This window comes from Cucurbitaria berberidis, assembly GCF_010015615.1.
Source record: "Cucurbitaria berberidis CBS 394.84 unplaced genomic scaffold K460scaffold_7, whole genome shotgun sequence".
NCBI classification, from domain to species: domain Eukaryota; kingdom Fungi; phylum Ascomycota; class Dothideomycetes; order Pleosporales; family Cucurbitariaceae; genus Cucurbitaria; species Cucurbitaria berberidis.
The window spans coordinates 133,193-154,750 of NW_024468941.1; the positions used below are offsets into that span (position 1 = coordinate 133,193).

Here is a 21,558-nt window from a genome sequence, read left to right on the forward strand (position 1 = left end):
GCCTCCTTCATCCATGGCACCGCTGCCTCCTTCATCCATGGCACCGCTGCCTCCTTCATCCATAGTACCACTGCCTATCTTTCCTCACCCCATGGCACCGCCGCCTCCACCCCCCCCAATCGTACCGGTTGATTTCATAACGAAATCACACGAACTGAGAAAAGACCTGAACGCCCTTTGGAATGACCCCCTAGCCCAAGTTAGGGGCAACTATCTCATTCTCACCACGGTTCAAGCTGCTCTACTCGCTGAAGACGGGTTCCCTCCCTACACATGTGATGGTTATGAGTACAAGGTCAGTCTACTTGGACTAGCAGGCCTTGCAAGTTACTGGACACATCAAGAGAATCATTTCATGCAGCATCTGGCAAAGACCCTACTTTCTAGACTACAATCAGTCGCTCCAAAATCCAACGAAACGCCATATCAGTACCATGTTAAGCGGCTTGTTGGAATGATCAACCAGGAGATTGTTCACTGTGAATATGGGAAACAAACAAGAGGTATACTCAAGGAACTGATACCTACACAATCCAAGAACCGTTGTCAGCTCAGGATTAATGGGGGGCATTCTTGGGAGGTAGACTTAAACATGTTTCATCTAATCAACGGGTCTGTCAAGGTAGAACTGGCTAATACAGTTGTTCATGGAGATATGAAAGCTGAAGATGAAGCACAGGGTTGGACAAAATTATCTCTGTAACTACTTCACTATTTTTCCCACACAGCTCTTTATCTATATACATACCTCGCAATCAATGCCCAGCCCCCAGCAAAGAACCACACCGTGGACCTAGTTGAAATGATCCTGAAGCTCCCGCTTGCAAATCCCCTATGTGCACAAGAATAGTGAGGATAATAAAGCTCGAGAATGTGGTCTATGGCGGCGATACGAGGATGATTCATGCAACATTGCTACCCCTGTTAGGACCCATCCTGCCAGCACCGCAAACTCGCGCAAGGACACCGAAGACTGCGAACGCCTTCGCCTGTTTACCATCCCCTGCTTCTTGATCTCCTGCTACACCGATGCACGATTCTGCCCCGTGTCGTGCACTAATCACGACTTTGTGGTAACCTTGTTGCACTAATCACGACTCTGTGATAACCCTGTTGCACTAATCACAACTTTGTGGTAACCCTGTTGCACTAATCACGACTCTGTGATACCCCTGTCGCACTAATCACGACTTTGTGGTGCCCTTGCCACGTTGAGTGTGCAGGAAAGTTGGAAAGAGTATGGCATGGAAGAAATCGTGGTCTGCGAGAATACATAGGGGGGCGCTTGTATGATCAATTTCGAATTATCAACCCTCTCACCAAAAATCCCATTGCTCCGTACAGCGCAGCAACTCTGATCTTCACGCAACTCTCAAAGCCAGCTCCTACCTAAACATGCCTCAAATTACACCCACGAAGAAGACGTTATGCAATCATTGCCAAGAAGAAGTTTCCAGGACTGCTCCTGAGTGCCCTTTCTGCACAGGCCCACCAGCAGGTCAATGCAGACATCGTGATTGCAACAAATATCCGGCGGTTAAGCACGACTATGTTAAATAGTCTACGTACGATGCCGCGCCCCCTTGCCATATCGCTTCGCTGATAGTAAATAGTAAATCGGAATCACGTCCCTAGGATGATGCAAAGATTTGGGGGCTTGTGCTTAGAGCTGTGTTATTCGGTCTTTTTTGCCCCCAAACTATAGTCGAATTCATAGTCTTTTTGATATGACATTAAATATACAAATGAGACGATGTCCCAGTAACGAATGTGATTAGAATACTCGACCTGAGACTGCGCCACTTCGTTTGGCTGTGAAGGACGGAACCATCGCTTGCCTCAGCGCTTCGCGGGTGGACCACGCTGCCAACAAAAAATATCTCAGATATGTCGAGCACCAACAGCAGCCCGCTCTAACAGAGCCGATTGTGTTCCCAAATATTACTCAACTAAGAACAGTTAACAGGAGCCTTTAGAAGAGCAACGGGATGCTCACCGAGTACCTGTTTCTGCTTCAGGATCAGGATGATCGCACGTTGGGCATACTGTCCCTTTAATGCCTTTATCGCGGCAGGTTTCGCATGAAGGCATGTTTCGATTAAGAAAGTGACTCAGGTAGTTTGGCTGTTTGTTCGCTTCCAAGTGTATGTGACCTTGCTGGTGAGGTGAAATAGTGTTGGTAAACGCGCAACTCCGAAGGCTATTTTTGATTTTTTTTTTCTCGCAGCCTGTTGGGTGTATTGCGTTTAGAAACGATTGGCTGGAAGTTCCGAAGGCTGCAGAAATCACGGGCCGAGCTGTTTGGGGACGGATAAATGATGAGCCGACAATTACGCCAAGGGTTCGCTCCTGTAATCTGCCCTCGATATCCTTGGAACTCGTTACCTGAATCACGACAATGGGCAGTATCCCAACAGATTGTTATGAATGTGCTTGCTCTGCTTTTTTTCGGGATCGCGAGGCGTTGGAGACTCATCTTATAGACATACAGGTTGACACCTCTACACCTTGTTGATACAAACCTGACTTCTCCAGATCCAAAAAACCTACCACACTACTCAGCTTGAAAAGTGCCTTGCCCACTCGAGAAGCGGTAATGATGAACATTTCTGCGATGGCAGCTGTATGAACCTGTGTTTAACATGTCCTCACGATGTGTGCAAACCAAGATCGAAAGCATACAAGACAAGCGCGAACCTTGTGCGGCACTATGCAACACGTAAACATGTCCTCTTTTACCTTTGGACTATTCACTAATACCCTTACGACAGATGTCACATGCGATGAAGTATGTGTCTTTTGTTGCATACACTTTCAAGAGACTCATAAGTTTTTGAGACATGTCGATGAATGTCACAAGAAAGAGGAAGGCAGGAAAGCACTTTTTATTAGCTCTACGTGTGGAGAATTGATGATGAAAGTGACACACGAGCTTCATGTTGCACGGCACAAACCATCTTCCGACATAAATGTCGTAGGTAAGAGAAGGCGGGTAGACTCAGACGTGGACTACACTGAAAGAGCCGGGAAAGTTCGTGCAATGAACAACGGGCACCAGATCGCTCAAGCTGTCAACCAATTGAGTTACTCCAGGCAACCAACTTTGACATTCATAGGAACAGGTGGGGAATCAAGTAGTGTGAACATGAATGGGGCGGTGGACATGAACAGGGCGATGAACAGTGCGGATATACATGGAGGGGTCGTCATGAATGGGGCGGTGGACATGCACGGGGCGATGAACAGTGCGGATATACATGGAGGGGTCGTCATGAATCGGACGGATATGAATGGAAGGGTGGTCGTGGATAGTGTGGGAATGAACGGGTTCGGCGAGTCTCCAGGGGTGAGTTACCCCAACCAAGCGGAAGGTCTCAGGAATTTTAACTACGCTCCTATCTTACAGATAATAAGCTCACCACCTACGTTCTGGGGAGCGCAGGTTTAATAAAAACGACCAACTATGTCTTTGCTTTGCCGGCTGGATCTTGGAACGCGAAGTTCATACTGATCCTGGTACTCTCCATGTTTGCGACCTTTTCTCTCAATTCCGGCAAATCTGAAAGAAGCATCTTAGGCCAATTAGTAAACAGTTCTTCCGTTGCGAACATGAAGGTAATCGTGTATCCCTTCCGACTTTCCATGCAGAGCCGAGGATCGCGAATCATCCTAACTCCCGGTCAGAAAAGGGACTTGCATCGCGGTAGAAGAACTTACAAGCCCCCCTCTGGGAATTTCTTCTCGCTAGGTTTACAGTTTGCGTCAAGAAGTGCAGCTTGAGTTGTTTCAAACGTGGCTCGTTTACCGATCTTTGTATTTATGTTCGCTCGATGTGAACCACTCCAGCAAACCACCGTCGATCCTTTGGGCCACTGATGAACCGCAAGCGCAAGTAATCCGGCTTCAAATCCACCCGTGCCGAAGCATTCAATATGTCCAGGTAGTTCAATATACCTCAACCAGTGTCCAAGGCTGCATCTCTCGAACAGGGCTTCGAGTATGGATCGAACACGCTAAGGCGCATTAGATGTTACCTATAGGCAAAAACTAGCCAACTCACTGTATTGTCAAGAACGTGTTGTTTGCAATAATCTAAACCGTACGGTGACAGGAAGTCGAATCCGCTTTGCTCCATCTCCGACACTATACCACCCACTCCTGCGTCTTCAAGAATAAAATATCCTTCTTCAAGAAGCGACTGTAAAGCAGCCTCAAGCGAGAATGCCGTCGGCGCCATAGTCCACACTAGTCGTTATCGAGATCAGAGTGGTGTAATTTGCCATGTGGTCTTACGGACTTTCATCGAACAAAGACGAAACGCGAGTAGCAACTGGCGCTCGCACGTCCTTGTTCTTATGCAGCCGCGCTCTGTCCTTCGCAGGATAGGACAAGATAGCAGGCCGGTGTCGCTCTCGAATTCTGCCTGGTTGTCTGCCTTGTGTGTGGCGCTCCTTCCGGTCGAGCTTTCTCTTCTTGCGGCTGGACAGCTCGGACGGCGACAGCGGTGGTGATGGTGTTGACGCGCGGGGTGGAGGACGGGAGAGGTGGGATGGGTGGCTTCTGTTGACGGTCAACCCGAAGGTACCACAAAGTCGTGATGAGTGCCACACTGCGTTCCTAGGCCACAATGGTCGGACACAGCCTCTTGGAACGGACCGGATTAACCCACCCCGCCGGCTATCCGCCAAGCCTGTCAACCGGCATAGCTGCGGTGAAGTCGCGGCTAAAACCGAGTACGACTCAAATAAGTCAGATCAAAACAAACCAAACCAAACCGGTCGGACACAAACTTGCATGAAGATGGAGCAGGACCACCGATGGAAAAGCCATGAACGACAATACACCCTGACGGACTCAACATTCACTAAGAGTGAGCTTCCTGAGGAGGCATTGCCTATCTCCCAAGCTACTCGACAGAGGGTCTACCCCCGTTGGTCTCGCGAGCGTCTCCAAAACGAAGCAGCTACGCTCAAGTTCATCGCATCTAACACATCTATACCCGTCCCCAAGTTCCTGGGCTTGTATGAAGAGGACGGCCTACTACACCTCAAGACTGAGCGCGCGACAGGTATTCCCCTAGATGACTTGGCATCTGACACAGCTACCAAACATGTCGCCGACTGTTTAGAGTCGTCCATTCTACCCCGGCTTCGCGAGCTACGACACCACACTACTGGCAGCGTCGATGCCACTCTACCACTTATTCCACCAAGTCGAATAACGTGTAATGACAAACGCCCGAATTGGTCCCGAAAGACCTCATGCAATACAGATTTTGTGTTCTGTCACAATGACCTTAGCCAACACAACATTTTCGTTGACCCGGATACTTTCAAGATCACTGCAATCATCGACTGGGAATTCGCTGGGTACTTTACGGAGGAGTTCGAATATCCTCTGTGGGAAACGTCCTACAAGGACCGAGGACAAGATTATTTGCAAACTGATTGTCTAATAAGCTTTCTTGACGATACTGGTGAGAGCACGAACGCTGCGGATGCGAAGGCTTCTTATACTGATTACAAAAGGTTCGGCGCCAGTCGTTAGGGGCTTGTAAAGAGTCCCCGCGATCATCACCACCACGCTGTGCTCGCCCGGACTTGCACACTCGGCATTGCCCATCATCTCCCTCCCGATACCCGCACTATCTATCCGAGCACCTAGTCTAGGCTCGTGCAGCACGCGCAGCGATGGACAAGGAAAGCGTGGTCGTAAGCGCAAGGTGGCTGCACGAGAAGTAGAGGGCAACGCTAGTGGATGAGTCGTGCTCTGCTGGAATATGTGCGCGCTGAAATGCAGCGAAGGGTCTCGTTGCCATAAAACCTTGGTGTGGGCAAGACTGGCTGTGCCACAATATTCGCCATGCCTTAGAGACTCCTCGTCGGCAGGCTGAGGATACGTGAGCCTCTGTAATTAGCAAGGTCGATTAGACTGCGTGAACGCTAAATATTGGCGAATAACAATCCACTTCTTAATGTGCTGTCATTGCCCACGTGCTATTGCGGGCTAAGCCCGGAGTATTAGAGACCCCGCTCGTTCAGTTTACCCCGCCATTATGATATCAACAGTTTCAACCTGACCACAAACACGTCAAAATGGAAAACGCATATTTCTTTCTCGAGATTATCGAGGAACTGAAGAATATTCCACGACGTGGCTGGGAAATACGCAATGTGCCTAATCCTGAGAGTGTTAGCGACCACATGTACCGCATGGCGATCATGTGCTCTATGGTATCAGGGGTACGGTTCTTTTGTTTCCAATCTTCACATCATTACTAACCTGGTTAGATTGACGAATATACGCGGACGAGGGCAGTCGACGTGGCGTTAATTCATGATATGGGAGAGGCTATAGTTGGGGACATCACTCCTTCAGATGGGATAAGCCGAGGTATGCAAATGGCAACATGCTAACTGTATCTAATATATCGTAGAACAGAAGCACGAAAGAGAGGAGATGGCTTTAAAGTTCCTGAGGTGCACTCTTCTTGACTCGCATCCAGACCTAGCAAACTCGGTTCTAGATCTGTGGTATGAATATGAGGCCGGTGAAAGCAAGGCAGCAGTCCTGGTCCGACAGCTTGATAAATTGGAGTGCATAAATCAAGCAGTCATCTACCAGCAAAGGACTGGAATCAATCTGGAAGAATTCATGGATTTGAAGAAGGTTGTTACGATGCCAGAACTAAAGCCGCTGCTGGATGCGTGCCTGCAAAAGCACAAGGAGACGAAGATGAGAAAAGATATGGATCTCCTCGTGATATCTGTCTCTGGTACGTACCGTGCATTGCAGCCTCTTATCTATTTAACACTTCTAGGGGGCCCTGGCGTAGGAAAAGGAACGCAATGCGCTCGGCTTGCTAATGAATTTGGGTTCCATCACATCTCAGTGGGAGACCTGCTGCGCGAGGAAGCGGCCCGTCCCACGTCACCTTATCACGACTTCATCCCTGAGAGTATCAAAAAATCAGTACTACTTCCCGCTCAGCTCACCACTCAGCTCTTGAGGCAAGCGATGAGCAGAGCGCAGTCTGAAGGCAAACGCAAGTTTCTGTTGGATGGATTTCCTAGGAGTATCTCGCAGGCTGTTGACTTTGAATCAAAGGTAGATCCCTACAACTGTGATCTACCCACGTTAACACCAGCTACAGATCTGCAAATTCCAAGCCACACTGTCCTTAGAATGTTCCGAGGCAGAACTCAGGGATCGCTTGCAGCGTCGCTCCGCGTTGTCAGATCGGATTGATGACAACCCGGATTCTGTTGTAAGGAGGCTTCAGACCTTCAACGAACACAACGCAGAAGTTCTCAAACACCTGCAAGCAAGTGGTCCGCTATTTCATGTATGTGTAACATTCATGAGACCAAATATGTATAGTAACCAATGACGTACAGATTGAATGCCGTGGCACAATTGAAGAAGTGTATATGTCGACACGTACGAGAGTTCTTGAAATCTTTGGAATGGAATAGTTGTTACGAGCAACCGAAATTGACAGCGCTCACTGGTATGAAAGGTTTGGTGTTATCTTCGAACGCCGAGCGACATAGAGAGAAATCTACACTGGATTCATGCATCCAATTGTATTGATCCTTAGCTGGTCCATTCGGTGGCATCAATGTTCTAACCGAGCCGAACTCTTCTGGGACCTCCTTCATGCCCAGCCGCAAATATGCCAGGAGCATATTGCTCACGTACACGCTTTTGCTAACAAGTTCAGTAGCCTTTGTAGGATGTCGCCACTGATATTTCTAGGCATATTGTAAGCAAGCGGTATCAAAACGAGCATAGGTTACATACGTTGTCGTTTGTCAATACCCAATATAGCAGTCTCCAAATATCCCTTTCCCGGATGTGTAAGAGAAGGATTGTCACTATGAATATAACACCCCACTGTGCGCTTTTCCTCTGGAACATAGCACGTTGGAGTTGAATTAGACATTTCAGTTCCTGTGAAGCACAAAATTGTTCTAACAGTCGGTCCAGCTGATTTTGGAGGACACGTGGAGCAGGCGTGGTGCCACAGAGCATGGAGTTTCGGTCGTGACAAAGCGGCATTCCGAGGCTTGGTTCAGTAAGTCCCCAACCCTTCATAAGAAGGCGATGAGCAGACCAGAGCTTAAGAGTCTGGTAAATCAGCGGTTCCTAGGCCGAGTTAGATAGTGTACCGAGGTGCTCTAGGATACTTACATGGAGATATGACTTTGCTTGTTCTAGGATCACATCAAGCCAGGCTTCGTTTGACCCGTTCTCGCCCAGGAAGAAGTCGACATATTGTTCAATGTAGATTTCTAATCGTTCTGGTTGTACTGGATCGAAAAGTGCGTACGGACTCGTCGGTATTGAAGCCCAACCCTTGGTTGTTTTGTGAAACAAATATGTTGGATCAAGCGACGTCAATTGGAAAAGTGAACAAGTAATTCCAAAGATAGGTCCCTTCTCGAAATGTCGAAGGTAAGCCTTGATCGGAGGAGACCATAAGGACAGATGTTCCCACGCAAGCATTGACTCGTATTTAGTTTCTTGCCCTTCTTACCGATTAGCTTTGCCAGTGAAATTGCGGGAGATTACCAAGTTACACTTCTGAAACACAGGGTTCTCAGTGAATTGCACTCGAATGCAAAGATTGGGAAAGATACTCGATTTAGCGCACAAGGCGCATATCTGACGCTGGTCGCACTACAGATGTTATTTGCCTTCCTAAGCAAGGGAATATAATACTCATACCTTCCTTTTGGTAAGCCTGCAACGAAAGCAACTGGAGACTGGGTTCAGCTGGTGTGGCACCTGTGAGACCACCGTGATCTGACGCTGTATGTTCCGCTGTGGCTCCAGCGGTTGTTGTTGGTAAGATATGTTCTCTACGTCCCTGGCCGCATCAATGAAGTCAGGACGTTGGTAAGCGATTCGAGCGTGAATTTCTGAAGGGTTACTTGAGGCCTCTGGTGAGATAAATGCCTCCATTGCACCAGAATTCACGCTAATCTCCTCACGGAGGGCATGGCGGAGGTCAATATAGACATTTTCAGGAATATTATATCGATTCTTCCAACGCAAAAGAGGGGTCGTCATGTTTCCTTGCATAGCGAAGCAGGTGTGGAGAGTGAGTGTAGAAGGCAAAATAGCCCCGCCGGACCGGATCTCTTTATCGTCTCCGCCTTGGCAGACTCTAATCCATACATCGACTAGCTGATTACAAAATCACGGAATATCAACGTTGCTACACGTAGGGGTAGTCCAGACATGCTTTGCAGAGGACATAGCAGCGCTCTGCACGTTTGAATCTTGATAGCTCATAGAACCTGGTCAGGCCCCTATCCTGATAGATCGGCAGCTGGACATTACGAGCTGGCTTCCCATCGTTGACTTCCATCTACCCCTCGCCTTTCTCAGATGAATGGGCCAGCTTCTCTAGAACCTTCCCAAAGAACCGTCCCCAATACCCCCTCTCCCCTTGATCCATCCCGTATTCGAGTATATTCCCATACAGCCTAACCAGCCGAAAGATTCCACGTACTGAATCTGTACTTAATCTGTCAAACCGATCTATTGGACCTAGAATATGCGTACCACCCCATCCAGACAATAGGCCGTCGCGCGGATATGCGTAGTAGACAGAATGTTCGTGCCCAACAACGGTAAGTGCAGGCTCGATCATTTCAGTCGGCTCAAACGGCTCTTGCGCGAGTTGCGCAAGTTCCTGCTTTTTGCGCAAAGATGCAGCAATCCATATGCTCATTTGAAGCTCGGCTTCAGTATGATCTCCAGACATTGGTTTAATCTCTAAGCCCGAGAAGAGTGCGGTTCGCTTTGTAAATGTATCGAGTGTATGTCCAATCTCTCTCCTATTAGCAACATCAAGTCGCTTGTAGAGAGCGGAAATATCAGGGTCATGATGCGAGTATGAGAAGACGTAATCAGTCTTACGATCGATAGGTTTGCGGCGGGCAGGATCAGTAACGGTAGGGGTAGGGATCGTGGAAAGGTAGCGAGGATTGATAGACTGCGATTGTCTAGAGGAACGATCATATTAGCTCCTGGATCATATTCAGGGAGGTAGCACATGCACGCTCTGGAACCACCATCGATCATTGCCATATAACTCCATAGCCAAGTGAACAAGAGGTCGCACCACATCGTCACACCATGCATTCTCATCCCGGCCGCCATTCTTGCAATCGCGCGCGTTCAGGAAGATCTCCTTAATCTTCTTCCACATTGTAGACAACTCCTCTGCAGTACGCGTATCGTTGCGGTTAAAGTCAGCCGGTCTAGTGGTCTGGTAGCCTATCTCAGGGTCGTTCTTGATAAGACTCTACACGTGTAAGTCTAATAAATAAATCTTTGGGTGGTGATGCGTACTTGCAAGGCGTGCGGAATAAAGTGGAAGTCTACGCCATCGGCGAGCCGCTCACCAAGCTCTTCAGCGTGTGGGGGAGGCGCTTCATGGAGTCCATTCAGGCTCTCTGTCCACACTGGTGGCCACGCACTCCTTAAGATGACCGGTGTCTCGCGCGCCGGGCTTGAAGAACGATTTGGACTGGAGGAAGACACGCGACTGGCGGGAGGGCAAAACGTATTCGTTCGGTTTAGGGCAAGGGCATTCTCGCTCCCGACCTGCGACACGCTTTGGCCAGGCTCAACAATATCAATATCCCTCGTTCTCTGTCGCTTTGGGCTTTCGTTGCGGTGCGAGCTGGAGCTGGGCGCATACATAGGGAGGGACGCGGCGCGCTTCCGCTTTAAGGGGCGTAAATAGGACTTCCTTTCGGTGTCAGGAGGAGGGGTGATAGGGAGATATGATGTATGCGCAGAATTGAGCCACGACCTGATGCGATTGTGGGAAGGACATTCGAAGTCCATTGTTGTCTACAGAGTTGTTGATGCCTAACAATGCCAGATAATCAATGTCGGCACTGCCAGTTACCGTTCTCCGACCGGCGCACGCCACAGGGGGCTTGGCCAGGCTTGGTCGGCCTTGGTCTGCAACAAACCTAAAACCAGATAGGTCCGTATATAACTTACATCCTCAGTACATGTAAGTACCAGAAGCGGGCGCGCGTTACCGTTTACAGTGAAATACAGAGCTCTGCTGGAACTCAATAATGAGTCAGTTGGTTATCACGTCAGTCTAACATCAACGTTAGGTTCACTGAAGGTCCCGTGTTCAAGCCACGGCCAAGTCATATCTTTTTGCGTAATTCGCGGCAGGTTATTTTCTTTTGCTTTTGTGCTTTATTTTGTCACATTTTGCTTAATAGAGAAAGGGCTCCCGTGTGCGCCTGCTGCGGGCTGTTTTGTTGCCGTCGTCCCTGCCAGCCCTCGGCAGTTTCCTCGCGTGGGCTGTTTTGTTGTTCTACCGTCGTTCCTGCGAGCCCTTGGCAGTTTTCTCGCGTGGGCTGGTTTGTTGGTTGTTGATGATTAGGTAACCACCGTCGTCCATGCCAGCCCTTGGCACGTTTCTCGCTGCGCTCGAAGCCTGCCAAGGGCTGACAGGAACTCCGGTGGAAAGGTCCCGAGTTCAAGCCTCGGCTGAGTCATCCTATGCTTTAGAAAGCATATTCTCTTTTGCTTTTTGGGTGGAGAAGGTTGTGGGAGCAGTAGAGGTTGATTTAGGAGCGTGTGCGGTGTTTTGGTCATTTTTCACGCCTAATTCAATTTTTGATAATTATTTTTGTGAACTCTAGACACAGAATCGCAATGTACCAAATCATGTATCAAATCCCTAGGTGGGGGCAATATTTGTTGCTTGGTAGTGATCAAAAGTGGTACTCATGAGCCACAACCTCGCACCACCAAACCCACCATACGTCACCACCCACTACGAGTTCGCACACATTCCAACTCCTTCTCAATTACTCACACCATTTACCATCGATCATCGTTCACAATGGCATCAACGAGCGATCTCGCAGATTTGAAAACGCCGCCGGCCTGCGTTGCCGACTTCTGTCTCATTCCACTAGGCACTCCGACAGCTTCCGTGTCCAAGGAAGTCGCAGAAGTCCAGCGCCTGCTAAAGAAGAGTGGCTTAAACTACTCGATGCATTCTGCGGGGACCACTGTTGGTACGTTTCACTCACCGCCATTCTCATCTTCCCTTCGGAGATATATCGCAACACTGAACACGCAATGTACAACAAAGCATTGCAGATGAGGACAGGAGCTAATTGCTTGAATCAACAGAGGGCTCATGGGACGACGTAATGCGCGTCATCGGTCTGTGTCATGCCCTCCTTCATCAAAACGGCATTGTGCGGATTCAGAGCGATATCCGGGTGGGGTCGAGGACGGATAAGAAGCAGGGGTTCAAGGACAAGGTGGAGGCTGTGGAGAAGTTGTTGAAGGAGGATGAGAAGTGAAGTGTCGTGTGACAAGGGGTGTAGAATGAATTCAGTTCAGAGCTCGAAGGTATGCAACGGTTGTCGTGCCATGGTCGCTATGTACCTCGACATGTTACACAGGCTATTCATCCACAACATTTGCTCACGATGATACAAAGATTCACAACAAAGGTCGCACAGGGAGTCGTCCCCGCGGATTTTCTTGCCAAGGGGCTCATTAGCGATAGAAACCCCACCCCTTATCGTCGATTGGCTGTCTTCTACGCGACGTAGTAAACTTGTTAGGCATGCTGGCTATAATGACGATGTTAAGTAGCTTTCAGGGAGGAACAGGGTATGTTTGCTGGCACACGCGCAAGGAGAGATGAGGACGAGACAAAGGGTTGGCGGGTGGAGGAGTCCTGTTTTGATTGTTTGAGAACAAGACTTCCAACCAACTCTGTATAATAAGGAGGGGTGGACGCGCGCAGCATCTGTATCGACTGGTTACATTCTGTGCCTTGCAGTTGCAGCTTGTTTTAGCACCAATCACTGTATTGTTTCTCCCGCCGGCTCCCGGTCTGGCCCCTGGTTGCGAGTATACGGTGTGCTAGTCTGCAGCCAAACGAAAAGTTGGCGAGCCGAGTGGCTGCATCGTTGAACCCGGAAAATCCCTTCGACCTCACACCACAATCACCTCGAGCCGACATCCATTGCTGCGACGCCGCGCCCGCTTAATTCACTCACCTGGACGTTCCAGTGAGCCCACAAACCCCGGATTCTTCTAATTCTGCTTCGTGTAATGTGCATGGCGAGCTCCACGAGACAAGCGCTTGCACGCGACACCATCGTCATCTGCCAACAATAGCCTCGCCCACCACGGGAAGCCTCAACGCCTCCATCGGCCCCGCTGAGCGCACCTCTCGACCATGGCCTTCAACTTCAACTGGTCGCCGCTGATCGCGGACACGTCGCGCGCGCGCGATATGCTCACGACAGCCCTCAACAAGTCGCCCAAGCCGCCCATCATCGTCGACGACATCATCGTGACCGAGCTAAATCTGGGCACAACACCACCCGAGCTGGAGATACTGGAGGTTGGAGACTTGGCCGAGGATCGGTTTAGGGGCATATTCAAAATGTCGTATACAGGCGATGCCTTCTTGACGCTGAAAACAAAGGTCCAGGCAAATCCGCTGAACACGTACCTATCGACCAAGCCGGACTTTGCATCGCCTCAGCCGCTGGCTGCCTCGTCGGGCTTGACAATACCGCTGCAAATCACGCTGTCGAATATCCGGTTGAGTGGTTTCGTCATTCTAGTTTTCTCGAAACAAAAGGGCCTGACGCTGGTATTCCGGAACGATCCTCTAGAGTCGCTGAAGGTGTCATCGACGTTCGACTCGATACCCTTTGTGCGAGACTATCTGCAGAAGGAGATTGAAGGACAACTGCGCGTGTTGTTCATGGAAGATTTGCCAGCAATTATTCATCGATTATCGTTACGGTTGTGGTCACCCGAGTTTCAAGAGCTGGAGACAGAAGAGCGACTGGAAGGGAATCACGATACCACTGCCCCGATCGACCCTCTCGCATCACCTCCACAAGACGCCGTCGATGCGTTCGGCAACCCTCTGGACGAGTCTGAGATATCAGCGTTGTCCCTCGATTCGACCGGTGAGGTGCACGCATCCTTCTCACAAAAGAATATTCTTCGTCTCGCAGCGCTTTCTGAGTCACAACGGACCCTTTCACTCTTCACGCCTGGTATCCGCGATGCCGTCTTCCGCGCCTGGGCAGGCCACTCAGACAAGCCCGACTCCGGCGCTGCAACACCAGCACTTACGCGGGGCAGTCTATCAAGGATACAGTCGACTTTCGGCAGCCTTCAGTCGACTTCATCTTCCGTCGCATCTGGTAGCACAGAGGGCGATACAAATAGCTTGCGACCTACCCTCTTGTCAACCCACTCCATGCCTGCGGGCCTGAGCCTTGGTGCTAATCGATCACGCACTGGTGGCATGCGAAAGCGGAAGAAGCGCGTGGTGGACCTACGGAAGAAAGATGGCGCAGAGTCCTCTGGCTTGTCCACCGAAGCAAGCACTCCGCTTCCGAGCACGTATGCCTCCGAGACATCGAGTGTTATACCCGAGGAAAGGGAAGCTGAAGAGGAACTGGCTACGCCATCGCCACCAAAGAGCTCTGTCAATGCTGGTCTCCATTTTGACGGCCGACATGGTAGTCTTGATGTCGGTGAACCAAGCCTAATCTCACAAAGCACACCTACAACTGCACCTCTTCTCGCTCCCTCACCCTTACTTTCCGAGTCACCTACTTTCCTCAAGTCGCAGCGAAACTCAAAACGCCCCCAACTATCTCGCACCGAGTTCCGAAAAGCCCAACAAGCCACCTCTCCCCTCCTGCGTTCTCTATCCTTTGACAGGGTTCCCTTACTCGCCTCGCCGCCTTATGTCGAGAGCGCGGGCTCTTCAGGTGGCATCTTGGAGCAGGCGTGGATGCTCAAGATGGCGCAGGAGATTGCGCGTAAGGTGCAAGAGGAGAAGGATAGGCCCACTTCCAGGCCATCCCGACCACGGAGGCAGACTGAGAAAGCTGCTGCAACGGGAGGCATGTGGGCGAGTGAAGACGAGATTGAGGCCCCACCTGCTTATGTTGAATGAATCACGTAAAAAGCAGGGGAGCAAAATGATCTTATGAGTAATGGGCATTATGATTGGCGCTTTTTTTCCCTCTCTCCCTTCGTTCTTTTTTCCAAGCCTTCCACTCACTATCTTTCCCTTTTCATTGAATTAGCAAGTTCGTTTTTTTTCCAAAGTTTGTCAATCACTCCATATCAGTTCTTTTCCTTTACTAATTTAGTTGGCTGTCTGGTCTGGGTCTCGGGGAGGAATATACCAAAAGTTCGCACTCGTCATGGGTATTGTCATAGCGTTTAGTGCGTTCAAGCATAGAGGATGGAGCGGGACTGGTCAATGGGAAGTACTTGTGGTCTACTGTCTTGGACTGTATATATGGCATGGCGGCTGGTTTAGAGGCAAAAGTCACTCGCGTGCTTTTGGCGTAGATACCCTCTTTTATTACTGTCTAGCTTTGTCTGAAGTCTTAATAGATAAATGGTATTCTGCTCTACGAACTGAGTGATATTCACAAGTTTTGCAATCCCTCTCACAATGTCATCTCTCATGAAATAATATCTACTCCCTCTTCAGACCCACCTTTCCTGCCTTGCGAAGTCCAATCACAGCGATGAAACCGCAAACAATCATGTAGGCAAACATCAGCCAGTAGCTAGCCCGATATCCCTTGAGCAAAGCAATCGAATTCTGCTCCTCGAATGCACCGCCAGCATCGCCTCCATGTCCAGCACTCGACGCACTGCCTCCCTCTTTGTCCTGTATGCCAAGTGCAACGACCTGGCAGCTCCCCATACCGATACTCATGCCAAACTGCCCAACAGTGTTGAAAATAGCGCCGGCGAGAGCCTGCGTCTCCTCGGGGAAACTGTCGCTGACGATGATGAGGCCAACGGTAAAGAGAACGTCCGCGCTGAACGGAGCGAAGACTTGTGCCCAGAAGGCTAGTTTCCAGTAGCTCCATGCCGGCGGAACGAGCGCCATGAGCAGGGGCGAGAGGGCGCAGATCAAGGCTGAACCTGCGACGAGCCAACGTGCGGGTATGCGGTGCACGAATACGCCGACGACGATGTTGATGAAGATTCCAGTTGCGAGGTTTGGAAGGAGGTAGAGGGAAGTCGTTAGTGCGGAGGCATGTTTGACTTCTTGGAAGCTTTTGCTTTGTGTCAGTGAAGCTCTTATGATTCATTTCATCTTATGTGCCAAGCTTTAAAAATGCAGGATACGTACTAGAGACTCGAGAATAGTTCAATGCTGTTCATGACGCCGGAAGACAAAGTGACCATGATGCACGTGCTAGTAAAAAGGTGGTTCTTCCACAATTTGTTGGGTACGAGAGCAGGCTTTCCTATGCGCTCACGGTAGTGCATCCACGCTGGGAAAGCGAGAAGGAGGATGACGCTGACAGTGAGGAGGGATGCTGTTTCTGCTGAGCGGATGCTTGTAAGATCTGCGCTCAGGATGCTGGTGACTATTAGCCTACATTCGCGAACATCATGCAAAGAAGAAGCGGAATACTCACGCCAGAACATAGGCCAGGATAGCCAACCCGCCACTGGATATGATGCCACCAACCCAATCAATCTCCCTACCCACTTTTCTCCAAAGCGCAATGACTTCGCCTTGGTTCTGTGACTTCAATTTAGGTAATGTCCACAGCGCAGCAACAGCAACAGCCAATGTACATCCTCCCGCAAGATAGAAACCAGACCGCCATCCCGCTCTTTCAATCATGACACCGCTAAGCACGAGACCAACGGCAAACCCTAGTGGCTGACTGAATCCAAGACACGCAAACCCCAAATTCCTGGCTCGTCCACTTGGTACAGCTGCAGCGATGATAGCAACAGAAGCAGGTAAATGCAGAGCCAGCGCGGCACCCTGCAACGCCCTGAAGGCCACAAGCTGGGAACCAGTCTGAGCAAAGCCACAGAGGAGCGTGAACAGGCCAAGCAAGGTGATGCCCACGAGCTCGACAGACCGCGCACCGACGATGTCTGCGATCGAGCCGGCGATAAGAAGGGCGGCACCAGATGTTAGACCGTAGACGGAAGAAGGCCAGAGATAGAGGGATCGCTCTAGGGCGACAGAGCGGGCGATAACGGGCAAACCGATGGTCATGGTGCCATTTGTGAAAGAGGCGATGAAGCCCACCAAAGCAGGGGTGAAGATGGTCAGGAAGATGCGGACATTGAAAGCTGATGTTGGCTGAAGAACGAAGGAAGACTCGACATCAGAGGCATGTTGGCTTCGATCAGACTGTCGCTGGGAGGTCTGGGAATACTGGAGAGATGGGTCGCGAGGTGCTGCTTTTGACGGTACTTGAAGTTCGAAGACCTCGGTCGCGGTTTCGGTGATAGTGCTCATCTTGAGAGTACCTGGAGTTCAGATGAGGGCTCTCAGGCGGCGGCTAGGAATGACGACGAAGCCTGGTTGAATTTGAAAAGTCCTGATCAATCGAGTGACATACTCCTAGCTACTTTTGAGTAAGCGCTAGCCTCAGGCGTACCGGAACCGAGTCGAATGCGACTTGCAAGGTTCCAATGGTAAACTAGTAATATTTAATTTTCTGACTTATTTGGGACGGAAGAATATGCGTATGCGTGAAAGTTGTCGACTTCAGGTGTCTTCAAGCAGGAGAAGAATGAAAGATGTGTTGCGCGACTAGCTCTGCGCCCTATGACGATGGACATGTCAAAACTAGGCCGGTCCACTGTGATTCGTCCATGGCGGGGCAGGACGTCAGAATTGAACAAAGGATGTAAGGCAGCCACTCAAGGGAAATATCTGGCCGTCTCTATCTCAATTTAGTAGGCTGCGTGGGAAAACAGCACCTGGGTGGGTATTGTGTATGAAATAGACGGCTCGGCGGGGTATACCACCACCCCAGTCAATACATAAATACCGCGTCAGGGTTGTTTTACCACTTCATGTCGTCCTTGTACCAAGATCTTAAAAAATCTACAATTGGCACACGTCTTCGTTCATGCGTAAGTAAAATCAGTCGTGTTGTGAGAGAGCTATCATTCACGATAGAACAGTACATCCACTCCTGATGATCGATTATGCATCGCGAGGGGCAGCTCGATCTCTGCAGTTCCGCCTTCCAGTGCTTAGAACTCCCTCTCATAATTACCGCAAGCAGGTGGATAAGCCCGGAAGCTGCTCTGTTGTCTGGATCTCTGAAAATAGCACGACAGTACTCAAGGCGCCTTTAGCTTTCCATCTTGATGGATGCGACGATGCAGTTACAATGGAGTATCGGAGCTGTGAGAAAGAGTCAGTTGAGCTGCTAGAACGGGAAAAGGAGATATATATGCATCTTGGCGAGCATAAAGGCATTCTTCCATGCTTCCAAAGCACCGATTCTGGGCTGGTATTTCCGTACTTGAAGAACGGCAATCTTCGGCACTTCCTGTGCAATTCTGCGGAACTGATCGTCTTCTCTATGAGGCTTGACTGGATCCAGACGGCTTTGAGAAGTATTCAGTATATCCATTCCAAAGGGGTCCTTCAGGCCGACATCAGCGCCCGCAACTTTCTTGTAGCCGACGATCTGTCACTCTGCCTTTGTGACTTTTCTGGTTCAATGATCGGGGCACGGAAGAATTTGGTGCGGCCAGAGACTCGTTACGAAAAGTTTGAGGGCACAGAGCCAGTCGATATCTCAGTTCGCACAGAGATTTTCGCCGTTGGGAGTCTCATCTATGAGATTAGCACCGGAAAAAGACCATATGATGAACTTGAAGACGGTGAAGTCGAGCATCTTTTCAGGCAGGGAGTGTTTCCGACAACCAGCAGCCTGTATTTCGGCGGGATTATCAATAACTGCTGGTTAGGGCATTACAAGACGGTGGCAGAAATCTTGCATGCCGGCCCATTTACTGAGGGCACGCCATGCCTGCCCAAGTCTGGCTAGCAAGGATATGCATGCTTCCCTTGGAAGTGTATCGCTAAGAGAGTTCTATAGACATGTAGCGTGTAATAGCTAATTCCTCCCTGACGAATATAGATCACAACACGGGGAGAAAATGTGACAGTCGGGAGAGGGCTTAGTAGTAGAGGAAGAGATTTCAAAGGTTAATCAAAGAGGATAGTAGAGGTTAGATAGTTATAGATAGTGAATGAACGCAAGAGTCGTAGAGGAGCTGGGTGTATATCGGAAGTCGAAATGTCGTGATGTTGGTGGACGTGCGGTTGCTAGGGCAGCGTGTTGTTTGGGTGACGTCGCTTCCCCAGCCTCTTCGGTCAACCTCCTCGATTCCCAGCCACGCCCACCCGCCAACATCAAGCCAAAGTAAACGGGAGCCCACAACTCTCACATTCCACACCCCACGCTACCATTTTTACAGAGCTCACCCTGACTACATTGCCAGTTGCATTCACTGTTCCGCTTCCAACTCGACAAATTACTTGCCTGCCGTCTGGCCTCTCACCTACACTCGCCCGCCCACCATGGCGCCCCATCCCGAAATGTCGCCCAACGAGCGCAGCCTTTCGCCCATGGCCGTCCGCGACATGCATCTCGCCAAATCCCTCATCAAGCGCGCTGACGAAATGTACAAGAACCTCGCGTCTGCCGGCGCCCGCCCAGCAACCAGTCTCAAAGGCCCCGGCTTCCAGGTCCTCTTCGCCCTCATCGCCGTCGGTATGACGCTCATGGCCCTCTGGTTCTTCTTCTGGGCCAAGAACGGCGGCTTCAAGTGGCGCGGCAAAGATGACTGGGAGGACTACAAGTCGACGGTGATGCGGAGGAAGGGCCCGGATGGAAAGACTCTCTCCAACGCTACGAAGAGCACCAGGCTAGGCGGTGGCAGTGTCGTGCATGGAGGCAGTTATGGTGCTGAGAGCAGTGTCGGCTACACCGACGAGACGGGCACCAGTGCAGACATCAACGAGTACCGTGACGCCGAGGAAGGCAATGGAGGCATCCGTGGCGGTGACGGGAAGAAGCACAAGAAGAATCGCCGCGACCACACCAACGACTACAAGGACCCTGAGCTACGCAACTACCGCCACGAGAAAGCAGCCCGTGTCGGCGGCCTCAATCGCGCCGCCGATGGCGAGTACACAGACTACTCTGGCTCACAACCCGCCTCGGAGCTCGGCTCCAACGTCTCCAGCAGGCCACTCGTCCAGAAGGAACCCAAAGACCCTAAGAAGGAAGCCAAGGAGAAGGAACGTCGTGCAAGGGAGCGTATGCGCAAAGCAAAGGCTGCCGAAAAGGACGCCGCTAAGAACGCCGCCGCTGAGGCCAAAGCACGCAAAGATGCCGAGAAGGCTGAAGCAAAGAAGGCCAAGGAGGAACAGAAGAAGACTAAGAGGACTCGCTCTGAAGCACCTGAAATGGCCGAAGTCTCCCGCCCGCTCACCGAATACACTGCAAGCGAATACACTGCCCCTTCAGAAGCCCCCCGCCCAGCTGTTGCTGGTCCCGCGGGTCCTCGTCGCGCCCCTCCGTCCGCAGCATACTCGTTCACAAACGGCGACGACACCAGTACCGTCTACACAGGCACCAACACCGTTTCTTCAGAGCATAACGAATCGTCCTACTACTCTGACTACCGCCCTAACGCTGATCCTACCGCCTACAAGTCCCAAGCCAACGACAAGACACGTTCTCGATCTTCCCGCCCCTCACAAGACCGTCAATCCCGCCAGTCCCAGCCTCGTACTCGCCCCTCTGGCTCCCGTCCCGCATCTCAGTCTCCCCGCAAGCAGCAACGTTCCTCGCGCGCTCCTCCGTCTGATATCTTCACCGCGGCAAACGGCGACAGCCGCGGCCACATGTCGTACCCCTGCCACATTCCCGGCTTGAGCCAGGCCAGCAGCGTTGGAGTAAACGATAGCGTGAGTCAAGCCGGCGCTCCTACCAATGCGAAGCGTGGACGGGACGTCATGGACGGATATAGGCGTGGTGGTGTGAGGACTGTAGGAAGGAGGGACAGCCTGAGCGACAGCGACCGTGACTAAATTGGTGCGTGCGCATGACTTTGCATACTTCTGGCGTTTTTCGTTTAGGCATGGCGCTTTTGAATCATATTGGGATAGCGACTCGAGGATGTACAGTGTACATACAGTGCGTGCGGAGGATACCATACAAACAACAGGATGAACCGGATGACTAGGATGAATGAGTCACAGACCTTATGTAGCAATACCAATCAATCAATGATCTCACGAACTTGTTTTCTTCAATGTGCATAATTATATGCTGTGATAACAAGCCCTAATATAATGTGGATTTCTTGTATTGTGTAAACCTTACTGCCTTAATACTGTATTAAGGTGCTGGGTATAGCACCTGAACTGTGATTTTATACTGATTTCTCTTACTGCGTTGTATGATCCGCTCTAGCGTTGACTTTACTTTCTCTCAAAGCAATAAGTGTATTTCTTTTTTCCCTTTTCGTGTAAGTAGTAAGCCTATCTGTTAAAAAGCTATACTAATCGAAGGTAAATCCTTCACATCACAATCACTTAACCTATGCAAAACATCACAAGAGCAGGCGAAGACAATGCATAAGAAGCGACAAGGGTATATCCATTTACTTGTAATATAAAAAGACAATCGATCA

The 21,558-nt window shown here is 50.4% G+C and overlaps 15 protein-coding genes across 15 annotated transcripts in view; 10 read left to right on the plus strand and 5 right to left on the minus strand.

Moving 5' to 3' along the window:
• Positions 1-718, plus strand: part of K460DRAFT_203035 (uncharacterized protein) — a 1,064-nt gene extending 346 nt beyond the window's left edge. Inside the window, exon 2 of the mRNA XM_040927197.1 lies at positions 2-718. Coding sequence (XP_040782679.1) covers positions 14-703 — 690 coding nt within the window. The 5' untranslated portion in view covers positions 2-13 and the 3' untranslated portion in view covers positions 704-718. The remainder of the gene's footprint in view (position 1) is intronic.
• Positions 719-2,407: 1,689 nt separating this feature from the next.
• On the plus strand, positions 2,408-3,484 carry K460DRAFT_371331 (uncharacterized protein). The gene is made up of 3 exons (XM_040934331.1): positions 2,408-2,491; positions 2,536-3,346; positions 3,407-3,484. The coding sequence occupies exons 2-3, from the start codon at positions 2,726-2,728 to the stop codon at positions 3,446-3,448; spliced, it is 663 nt and encodes a 220-aa protein (XP_040782680.1). The 5' UTR covers positions 2,408-2,491; positions 2,536-2,725; the 3' UTR covers positions 3,449-3,484.
• On the minus strand, positions 3,462-4,237 carry K460DRAFT_410724 (uncharacterized protein; the record flags this gene model as incomplete). Its single annotated transcript, XM_040937407.1, has 3 exons — positions 3,462-3,669; positions 3,718-4,013; positions 4,061-4,237. 3 exons carry the CDS (start codon positions 4,235-4,237, stop codon positions 3,462-3,464), a joined length of 681 nt encoding a protein of 226 aa, XP_040782681.1.
• A 491-nt stretch (positions 4,238-4,728) lies between these two features.
• Positions 4,729-5,983, plus strand: K460DRAFT_371335 (uncharacterized protein). Its single transcript, XM_040934332.1, has 2 exons — positions 4,729-5,476; positions 5,529-5,983. The coding sequence occupies exons 1-2, from the start codon at positions 4,801-4,803 to the stop codon at positions 5,555-5,557; spliced, it is 705 nt and encodes a 234-aa protein (XP_040782682.1). The 5' UTR covers positions 4,729-4,800; the 3' UTR covers positions 5,558-5,983.
• Positions 5,984-6,063: 80 nt separating this feature from the next.
• On the plus strand, positions 6,064-7,831 carry K460DRAFT_322438 (cytidylate kinase). Its single transcript, XM_040930519.1, has 6 exons — positions 6,064-6,242; positions 6,291-6,393; positions 6,437-6,775; positions 6,821-7,107; positions 7,154-7,345; positions 7,398-7,831. The coding sequence occupies exons 1-6, from the start codon at positions 6,096-6,098 to the stop codon at positions 7,473-7,475; spliced, it is 1,146 nt and encodes a 381-aa protein (XP_040782683.1). The 5' UTR covers positions 6,064-6,095; the 3' UTR covers positions 7,476-7,831.
• Positions 7,398-9,103, minus strand: K460DRAFT_371338 (uncharacterized protein). Its single transcript, XM_040934333.1, has 5 exons — positions 8,731-9,103; positions 8,583-8,682; positions 8,194-8,531; positions 7,804-8,148; positions 7,398-7,754 (listed from the first exon to the last, which is right to left on the minus strand). Exons 1-5 carry the CDS (start codon positions 9,073-9,075, stop codon positions 7,479-7,481), a joined length of 1,404 nt encoding a protein of 467 aa, XP_040782684.1. The 5' UTR covers positions 9,076-9,103; the 3' UTR covers positions 7,398-7,478.
• Positions 9,104-9,918: 815 nt separating this feature from the next.
• On the minus strand, positions 9,919-10,462 carry K460DRAFT_371339 (uncharacterized protein). The gene is made up of 2 exons (XM_040934334.1): positions 10,366-10,462; positions 9,919-10,316 (listed from the first exon to the last, which is right to left on the minus strand). Exon 2 carries the CDS (start codon positions 10,220-10,222, stop codon positions 10,052-10,054), a length of 171 nt encoding a protein of 56 aa, XP_040782685.1. The 5' UTR covers positions 10,223-10,316; positions 10,366-10,462; the 3' UTR covers positions 9,919-10,051.
• Positions 10,055-11,017, minus strand: K460DRAFT_203491 (uncharacterized protein). The gene has a single exon (XM_040927202.1). The coding sequence runs from the start codon at positions 10,864-10,866 to the stop codon at positions 10,333-10,335; it is 534 nt and encodes a 177-aa protein (XP_040782686.1). The 5' UTR covers positions 10,867-11,017; the 3' UTR covers positions 10,055-10,332.
• A 397-nt stretch (positions 11,018-11,414) lies between these two features.
• On the plus strand, positions 11,415-12,124 carry K460DRAFT_371341 (uncharacterized protein). Its single transcript, XM_040934335.1, has one exon. The coding sequence runs from the start codon at positions 11,445-11,447 to the stop codon at positions 11,688-11,690; it is 246 nt and encodes an 81-aa protein (XP_040782687.1). The 5' UTR covers positions 11,415-11,444; the 3' UTR covers positions 11,691-12,124.
• Positions 11,807-12,726, plus strand: K460DRAFT_371344 (cell wall biogenesis protein-like protein Ecm15). Its single transcript, XM_040934336.1, has 2 exons — positions 11,807-12,071; positions 12,190-12,726. Exons 1-2 carry the CDS (start codon positions 11,894-11,896, stop codon positions 12,363-12,365), a joined length of 354 nt encoding a protein of 117 aa, XP_040782688.1. The 5' UTR covers positions 11,807-11,893; the 3' UTR covers positions 12,366-12,726.
• A 100-nt stretch (positions 12,727-12,826) lies between these two features.
• Positions 12,827-15,134, plus strand: K460DRAFT_203509 (uncharacterized protein). Its single transcript, XM_040927203.1, has one exon. The coding sequence runs from the start codon at positions 13,256-13,258 to the stop codon at positions 15,005-15,007; it is 1,752 nt and encodes a 583-aa protein (XP_040782689.1). The 5' UTR covers positions 12,827-13,255; the 3' UTR covers positions 15,008-15,134.
• Positions 15,135-15,562, plus strand: K460DRAFT_203563 (uncharacterized protein). Its single transcript, XM_040927204.1, has one exon. The coding sequence runs from the start codon at positions 15,261-15,263 to the stop codon at positions 15,486-15,488; it is 228 nt and encodes a 75-aa protein (XP_040782690.1). The 5' UTR covers positions 15,135-15,260; the 3' UTR covers positions 15,489-15,562.
• K460DRAFT_381006 (MFS general substrate transporter) lies at positions 15,542-17,347 on the minus strand (the record flags this gene model as incomplete). Its single annotated transcript, XM_040935313.1, has 3 exons — positions 15,542-16,133; positions 16,211-16,444; positions 16,503-17,347. The coding sequence occupies 3 exons, from the start codon at positions 17,345-17,347 to the stop codon at positions 15,542-15,544; spliced, it is 1,671 nt and encodes a 556-aa protein (XP_040782691.1).
• A 406-nt stretch (positions 17,348-17,753) lies between these two features.
• K460DRAFT_348247 (kinase-like protein) lies at positions 17,754-19,133 on the plus strand. The gene is made up of 2 exons (XM_040931377.1): positions 17,754-17,970; positions 18,022-19,133. The coding sequence occupies exons 1-2, from the start codon at positions 17,967-17,969 to the stop codon at positions 18,897-18,899; spliced, it is 882 nt and encodes a 293-aa protein (XP_040782692.1). The 5' UTR covers positions 17,754-17,966; the 3' UTR covers positions 18,900-19,133.
• A 116-nt stretch (positions 19,134-19,249) lies between these two features.
• Positions 19,250-21,164, plus strand: K460DRAFT_371348 (uncharacterized protein). The gene has a single exon (XM_040934337.1). The coding sequence runs from the start codon at positions 19,436-19,438 to the stop codon at positions 20,951-20,953; it is 1,518 nt and encodes a 505-aa protein (XP_040782693.1). The 5' UTR covers positions 19,250-19,435; the 3' UTR covers positions 20,954-21,164.
• The last annotated feature ends 394 nt before the right edge of the window (positions 21,165-21,558 follow it).